Source organism: Xiphias gladius, chromosome 7 (assembly GCF_016859285.1).
Source record: "Xiphias gladius isolate SHS-SW01 ecotype Sanya breed wild chromosome 7, ASM1685928v1, whole genome shotgun sequence".
NCBI lineage: Eukaryota > Metazoa > Chordata > Actinopteri > Istiophoriformes > Xiphiidae > Xiphias > Xiphias gladius.
Window position 1 is genome coordinate 8,776,364 of NC_053406.1, and position 8,956 is coordinate 8,785,319.

At 39.4% G+C, this 8,956-nt stretch overlaps 1 protein-coding gene across 1 annotated transcript; it reads right to left on the reverse strand.

Annotated features, from left to right (window-relative positions):
• Window positions 1-1,302: 1,302 nt before the first annotated feature.
• Window positions 1,303-7,902, reverse strand: rbm7 (RNA binding motif protein 7). The gene is made up of 5 exons (XM_040129855.1): window positions 7,677-7,902; window positions 7,214-7,376; window positions 4,528-4,603; window positions 2,493-2,583; window positions 1,303-2,290 (listed from the first exon to the last, which is right to left on the reverse strand). Exons 1-5 carry the CDS (start codon window positions 7,767-7,769, stop codon window positions 1,928-1,930), a joined length of 786 nt encoding a protein of 261 aa, XP_039985789.1. The 5' UTR covers window positions 7,770-7,902; the 3' UTR covers window positions 1,303-1,927.
• Window positions 7,903-8,956: the final 1,054 nt, after the last annotated feature.

An 8,956-nucleotide genomic window follows, 5' to 3' on the forward strand; every position in this document is an offset into this window, starting at 1 on the left:
AATGTAGTCTTAACAATTTAACCGCAATTTCCTTTCAGCAAACCCTACAACTTATGGGATAATTCCAAGAAACTGCACTGATTTTATTTTATTTTTTTTTTTTTTTAACCGATTTTAAGGAAATTAATATTGCACGAAAAGACAGACTATGGCCGGGTAAATAAGGCCTGTATCTTGGGCTACTGTGGCATCAATGAACCCAACAACCTGTGGCGGAGCCAAGATCCGGGAACCGCGGCTGCGGGCATCTTGTCACTTGCGGTCGGGTTTGCGGGGCTGCTACAGCAGAGGGAGGGTCTCTGGGTGTTTGGAAGTGGATCACTTCAGGAGACACGCTTCTATATTAGTCCACACAGCAGCGGCTACTGAGCGGCCTCTCTAATCCGCCCGCTCCAGGGCTGGAGACGCCAGGCAGATCAACCAATTAAAAGAGCTATGCCCCAGCCAGAGGCGTAATAAGGGCCTTCCTAGTACTGACACAGAACAGAGGATATTCTCTATTAGAGCCATTTGGTAGCATTAGGATGCAATCTGACACGAGGCTTAGGGCAGAAGGTGCAAATGCACCTCCACTTTTGGACACCGGGAGATTTATTGGGGGGTGTAGTTGTCGATACAGCGCGGGAGCCGCTGTTAGTGATATAAGCACTTTCGGAAGGATAGATTATGACCTCAACGCGGACATTAAGGGATTTGATCATCACTTCGTTGTGTGCAAGCCCGAACAAAGACTCCGTGGCATCGATGCTGAAAGGCTGATCGCAACATGAGAGGTTCAGGATCAAAAGTGCTGCTAATTCTGGGACGGAGCAACGTACATCTTTCAACATCCGTAAACGGACCAAAACCTGTGCCAGTTAACACAGTGGTGTGAAGACTCCTCTGTTTTCGTCTCTGCGGAACCAGAAATAAACCTAAACATAATTGCATGATGTAAAGTGAACAGAGTGGCTGACAAATTCACGTAAAGACTTGAAAGCATCCTAAATAGAAAGGTCAAATGTAGGAGCTGATCATGTTGCGCAGTTATATATAACATCTTAATTGATTAAATGAAAGGATGTGTGTGGCGCCACCTGTAGATTACTTCATAACCCACTGCACAAGTGTATTAGTTACACATGGGCCATTTATAGGTGCAGATAAGGCCATGTGTGCATGCATTACAGCATGTAGCAGCAGCATACAATAGCTCACTTAGTTAACTCGGTCACATACACAAAGAGCTGTAAATAGTATTCGTGGTGTACGGCCCTTGCCCAGGTATTTGTGTTGCGGCCAGATGAAAGACAATGCAACAAATCAATGAAAGGAGTTTTATAATAATGAAAATGTTCATTGTAAAACAGTTTGTCTTACAGACTCAGAATAAAAAAATAAAATAAAGCCATTTGTAGAAAGAGCAAGGTCAACTGTTCTTACAATAAGAAAGGATGGTGCCCTACTGCAGTAAAAGTGGTGCTGGTGAATGTTTAGCTGACACTGTTGTTTTTTGAAAAATACCTGAAGAATTAAAAATTCTGGAAGCACCATTTAAAGACTATTTGCATAACATAAAAACTGGCCAATATCTTAAATCTTTTTTTGCAAGTCTTTTGTCCCGAATATGATCAGTCATGCCTGATTTTTTTTTTTTTTTTTTTTCTTGTCCTTGCTCTCATGATAATACAGTTCTTCCCCTCTAAATATTTAGAGGGACATCCGTGAGGAAAAACTCACATGAAAGTGGTTTACAAATTTAAAAATGCCTTAAAAGTAAACAAAAATGGCTCTAAGGCATACGTTATTAAATCTTCAGACTGGTAGGATCATGTACAAACAACCTGAGTACACATGTGAATTTATCAACATAATTAATGCTCTTCTTTATGAAGCTGCGCACAAATTTGTGAAGAACCCAAGTCTTTAGAGAAATCCTTAGCATGTATCAGTACCGTCGCCATCTACTATCTTGGTAGCCGCGGCTGCCGCTCCTGTCGTCATGATGTCTGTTTCCACCTCTGCTGTCATGCTGACGGTTGCCGCTCCGGTCGCTCTGGTGGTGATAGCTGTCCCGGCTGTGGCCGTGTGGCTGATGACGGCCGGATCCTGATTCGTCTGCGTGGCGCTGGCTTCTGCTGCCACTGTTCATGTGGAACGGATGATGCCGATAGGGGCTGTTGTCGTGGTGCCTTGAGCCAGCTCCACCAGAATTTCCACCTGCAGGCGGCTGCCTCTGCAGAGGCTTGGAGAAGCCGCCGTTCACCTGCTCGAGCTGCTGCATGTGGAGCTGCCACATCATGTTGCTCATCTGCAGATTAAGGAAAAGACAGTTAACAGGTTAACCTTTGCTTCATACATTTCATTGAGGCCAAAAAGACGGTTTCTATTCCTGCCAAATTTTTAACTAAAATCAAGCAAAGAGCAGGTCTTTACACATCACATCTTAAATAAGGACTATAAATTCTATCATTACTGTGCAGTGTCATTATAAAAGTCTAGAAAAAAGTTACCATGACATGCTTCTGCAGATTATCGGGAGACGAAAAGGACCTCTGCATTTGGGGAGGAGTATATGGTGGAGAACTGAACTGGATCGGAGTCCTGCAACAGTAAAGCAAACCACTGTCAATTTTTTAGTCATAAAATGCCGAAACAAGTCTACATAATGTCAGGTGTACATTTCATGTATTAAAAGCCACCTGCTTCTCAACATTTTTATTCATTTGAATTATTTTTAGTTAATGTTTTAGTTCATACTTCTGAACTTATTTGACCTCATTTTGCATTTATGGAAACGTCATGTGTATTAATATTTTGTAGGAGCACCAATAAAAATATTTGAGTCACATTCACTTACATAATCAGCTAGATGTGCAATTTGCTATTGGAAAAAAAAAAAATAAAACAAGCCGCAAAAGCATAGACAGAGATGACAAATTTACCGACAGTTGACAACCCCGTATTTTAGAGGCTGAATACAGTTTCGATAAATATTTCTTAGACTTCAAGCACAGTATATCCCTCTGTCAAACATGCTGTAAACAAGAACGTGCACATGCAAAGTCAGACATCAAACTAAAAGCAAGCAATAACTGGCCCAACAACATAGATACATAGTTCAGCACAACACATAATTCATCACATCTGCCAGATATTACAAAAGCCAAGTAATGAAACAACAGTTTTTCAGTGATAAGTGTGTTGTGCCAAGATCTGTGATGGAATATCCGATGAACAAATCCAGCGGTACTGATAGGAAGCCAAGTGTGACAGATCCAGTTCCATGGAACAGGATTTGCAACTAATGTTTCAATCAGTGGGCTGTTCATAACTGGACAACTTCTGGATTTTTTTCATCTGTTTTTTCTTTTCTTTTTTTTTTTTTTTAAATTTGTTTCGGGTGGGGAGATTAGCCAGGCCAACAGTAGAAATTAATAAAAGTGAAAAAAAGACAGAATTTTAAAATCTTCAGGTATTTTGCAAAAAAGAATTTGGCCAATCCAACCCCTTTATATTGGCCAAACCAAAATCACTGAGAAAGTGGGTAGCAGGATAAAACAGCCTCAATTTTTTTTCCCCCCCCTTACAATCATCCTACGGGACAGCGAAGATACCATGGTCATCTGTCCCAGTTAGAGAGCCAGATTCATGATGAATTAAGCTCAAAGGAAGCTGGCTCACCCATGATTCTCACTTTGAGATACAGGCCACTAATGTTATCTCTGTGAGCCTGCCATTTCAATGCTGCTGAATGTTTCTCTGGTACTTTATCTGCTTTAGTAGATGAACAACACAAAATGTTTAGCAAGAACAATTTTTCTTTTTAATTAAGGAGTTAGTAATTAACTGTTTAAACATCAATAACAAACAAAATTCCCATTCCTAATTTGTACAGGATGTATAAATGGAGAGAAAGTCAAAGGTGAATGAATTGAACAATAGTTATTTTAAAACCAGCTCATCTCATTTTACCAAGGAATTAGTCTGACACCCCCCCCACACTTATAATAGAACAAATTGACATAATTTAAGCACCAAAGAATGCAAGACTTACAGACAAAACATATATACATTGGTCTGATACTTCCTAATTCAACTCTCGTGCCAATACTGTCAGATTTTCCAGCAAATGTCCGAAACAGGCACTGCTGCAGGAAATTTGGTGTGAAACATGGAAAAGACTGCATACCGAATCTTCCATGTGTGCAAATACAGACCAGTCCAATCCCATTTCATGCCACATCTTTTGTCAGAGCTCCAATTTTAGAACACAGGGCACTGCCAAGAGCACGAAAAACTTGCCAGTCTAAGTAATATTAAATAAGGAGGAAGCATATTTAGCACACACAGAAAGTCTGGTTGCAATTACAAACTTACTATAGTTAAATAGCTAAAAATGAAAAGCTAGGAGGGACACAAAGGTCTATCCAAGTTTTGGCTGAGAGGACCAAAAGAGCCAGTAATTGCTGTATTGCTACTGATGCTCATGTTAACCAGATTTTGTTTCTGGCACTACAAGAAAGATTGTTCATGAGACATTCTTACCTCTGGCCGTGAGGATTTGGGGTATTTGCAGGACTTGAATTCTGCGAGTTCCCTGGACTGCTGCTATGACTGCTACCTATAAAAAGGAGAAAATATAGTTTATTAGTAAAGGAGAAAACCTTTCAAGTTTCAATATAACCACCAAAAATAATGTTTAAGTATGACAATCTGTACTTTTATTATGTATCAATGTGTGATATACATCAAAAAATGAGCACAAAATAAAATGCAATATTTCTCTTAGAAATAAGAAATTAAGAATGCAAGATTTATTTAATGATTTAATATTTTAAAATGAACAAAAACTAGTTTCCTTGTACAAAAGAACAAATTGGTTGATATCATTAGCTCTTATAATAAACAGTGGTTTAAGTAATAAATCTTCTTAAGCCTGATTTAAGTGTGGCTGAAGCCTGGTGCACTTCAATCCACAATTGTCAATATTTTCACGGTGCATTGAAAGCCCTCTGATGAGGTAAATACAATGCATTCAGAAAGTATTCAGACCCCTTCACTTTTTTACACATTTTGTTATGTTGCAGCCTTATGCTTAAAATCGTTTAGCATAAATCACCCTACACTCAACAGCCCATAATGATAAAGTGAAAACAGAATTTCAGATTTTTTTTGCAAATTTATTAAAAAAGGAAAAACTGAAATATCACATTGACTTAAGTAATCAGACCCTTTATTCAGTTCTTAGTTAAGCACTTTGGCAGCGATTAGAGATTTGAGGCTTCTTGGGTATGACGCAACAAGCTTTGCACACCTGGATTTGGGGAGTTTCCGACATTCTTCTCTGAAGATTCTCTGAAGCTAAATCAGGTTGGATGGGGACCGTCAGCGGAGAGCCATTTTCACATCTCTCCAGAGATGTTCGATTGGGTTCAAACCAGGGTTCTTCAGCCCAGTCTGAGGTCTGAGGATATCTCTGTACTTTGCTCCATTCAGCTTTCCCTCAACCCTGAACATCCCCACAGCATGATGCTGCCACCACCATGCTTCACCGTTGGGATGGTATTGGGTAGGTGATGATGGGTGCCTGGTTTCCTCTAGACATGACGCTTAGAATTGAGGCCAAACAGTTCTACCTTGGTTTCATCAGACCAGGGTATCTTGTTTCTCACAGTCTGAGAGTCCTTTAGGTGCCTTACTACAAACTCAAAGAAGGCATTCATGTGTGTTTCACTGAGGCGAGGCTTCCATCTTGCCACTCTGCCATAAAGCCCAGATCGGTGGAGCGCTGCAGTGGTGGTTGTCCTTCTGGAAGTTTTTCCCATCTCCACACACGATCTCTGGGGCTCAGCCAGAGTGACCATCGGGTTCTTGGTCACCTGTCTTACAAAGGCTCTTCTCCACGGTTGCTAAATTTGGCCAAGTTGACAGCTCTAGGAAGAGTCCTGGCTGTTCTAAACTTCTTCCACTGAAGAATTATGGAGACCGCTGTGCTCTTAGGAACCTTCAATGCAGCAGAAATTTGTCTGTAGCCTTCCCCAGATCTGTGCCTCGACACAATCCTGTCTCTGAGCTCTGCAGGCAGTTCCTTTAATCTCATGGCTTGGTTTTTACTGTTATTTGCGTTGTGAGCTGTGCCACCGGTGTGTGCCTTTCCAGATCATGTCATATCAGCTGAATTTACCACAGGTGGATTCCAATCAAAGATGATCAAGAGAAATGGGAGGCACCTGAGCTAAATTTCTAGTGTCATAGCAAAGGGTCTGTATACTTATGTCCAGGTGATATTTAAGTTTTTCCTTTTTATTAATTTGCCAACAATTTTTTTTAAATTCTGTTTTTGCTTTGTCATTATGTGCAGATTGATGTGGGAAAAAATAAATGTAAACCATGTTTGCATAAGACTGCAACGTAACAAAATGTGAAAAAAGTGAAGGGGCCTGAATACTTTCTGAATGCAATGTAAATCACACTTGTTCCTTCACAAGATGATGTAAGGTCTCTCCAGCACCAAGCTTGTGAGACGTCTGAAACTGAGTCCTAATAGCTAAACTGCTGTGGGTTTAATTGTAATTCAAACCTTAATGGACATGAAATAGATTACAACCAATCCTTGATTTTGATGTAATGTGTAATAATTTAATGTCTTTCTTTTAGTCCTATTACAGTCTTTTCGCAGAGCATAAAAATGTGGTGAATCAAACTTAGGCTATGCATGGATAGGGTGAATCACTACTAGTACTGTTTGGTATAGATTTAGCGAGTATTGACGCATCACGTTTTGTGCGATGTAGGTAGTAGTGAAGGGTGCAGTTTTTCTGATATAAAGTCAACAGTGGTCTATAAAGACGTAGGTGCAGAAACTCAAGCAAACACCAGTGTGATGGGACCACGTGAGTTGATTTTTTATAGCCATTTAAGACTCGTGAAGGCATTTATTTACAAATATCCTCAATTATGTATTCCTCTCACTATAACCACATTCTGACAAGCCGCACAATACTGAATAATGATTCAATTGGAAATAAATATTTGGAAATTAAGTGAAAAGACATCTAGAAATTTCTACTTTGCTATGATTCTTCCTTGATTTATCGTCGTATAGACATGTCTGAAACATGTGTCCAGCAGTGTAACTCCATCAGAATGAAATGTTCTGAATTTCGTAAGAGGTTTGTGGACATGGCAAACTGTCAAAACTGTTCACCGGTTAAAAATAAAGTCAACTCACCTGATCTGAACTGCACATGAATAGTTCTCCCAAACAGCGATGTCCCGTTGAGTAGCTGCATGGCATACGGCACGGACACTTCGTGTCTGTAAACGGCAAAACCAAAGGTTTTCTGTTTCCCATCCGAGTCTTTTGGGATTTTAGTTTTGATGAGAGGTCCTGCCTGCGAACACAATCAATTAATGTCGTACCCAAACAGCAACCCGCTTAAGCTAAGGATAGCTAGATAGCTAGCTGCCTTAAATGAATCAGTAACATCTCTTATTTATCCACAGCGTGGGCACAACAAACATTGGCATTACGACAGACGTACAGAAGCAGCTAATTTTGTATAAGAGCCTACCACTTCACAACTTCACACTTTTACTCCATTTAAACTGAGACACGCTTTCGGTTTGTTAGCATTAGGTGTCTTATGCTATCCATACACTTGACATTTGCTAACTGTTAGCGACAACAGCACCTGTAAAAACAGTTCGAACAAAAGCTCCTCCGTCACTCTTGGATCTAAATTTCTTATGAAGAGCGTCCGGTCCGTTTCATCCTCTATTCCCATTGTATTTGAGCAAATATTGACACTTTCCAGGTGATTTGAATGCTAACGTTTAACGTAAAAAAGGGCTCTGCGATATATAAACGGAAGTCCTAGGCTGCCGAATAGTGAAATGCCGTCATTCTCGAGCTGCCGTCGTAATGAACAACGGCTACTTTACGACACTTTAACATAGGTGTGTTGAGAATAGTTTATTTCGTTAAACTGCGACAGTTTACATTAATTTTAACATGTCTCCAATAGAAATATTTAATCATACAAGGCATATTGGTGGTGTTTTCTTTCTGAGATACAAAACGAGTTAAAACAAGATAAAACAGAGGAGCTGTTGAAATATTTAAAACTTTTTTGAAAATGTGTTTTAACTTTCCTTTTGCAACTACCATTTGATTTAATGTTAACCTATATTTTTTATAATTTGGCTTCTAGGCTTGCAGTCGATAATTTCATTATCAATTGATCTATCAATTATTTCTTAGATACATCAATTAGTCCTTGAGACGTCGGAAAATAGTGAGAAATTCCTATAATAATTTCCAAGAATCCAAGCTGATGTCTTCAAACTGCGTTTCTGTCTGTTGGCTTTTTTCATGTCCGTTAAGTTTAAAACATAAGCAGTGAAATCATCCCATTGGAGAAGCCAGAGCGAGAGAATAATGATTTTGGGCGAATTAAGATTGATTGGAAGAACAGTTGGGACAGTATAAAATCTTCTGATGAGTGAAAATATTTTTTTATTTTATTTTATTTTATTTTATTTTATTTTATTTTATTATATTTTATTTTATTTATTTATTTGCTGAGCCCTAGCTGCGAAACCACATCATCAAAAATTGCATGCCCTCATCGGTGTGACATCACGTCGGTGGGCGGGGCAAGCATCACACGGGAAGTTGACCCCGCAACGCATGAGGTGAGGAAAATGACATGAGCTTTAGCTAATTTTCATGATAAGATCATAAAATTGTCATTGCTAATATATTGCACAAATGATTAAAACGTGCTATCATTATGTTTCCATTTATGGAATTTGGTTGTTTTTATTTCTCCAATCCACCGAAACACGGTTTTGGTGAATGTGACAGCATGATTTTGGGTGACTGGGACAATGCTGAAAGACTTTGCTAATAAAGAAAGTTATCAGCCTTGCAATAGAGAACCATTGTGTATGCTCTTGATTAGTGGTTCCC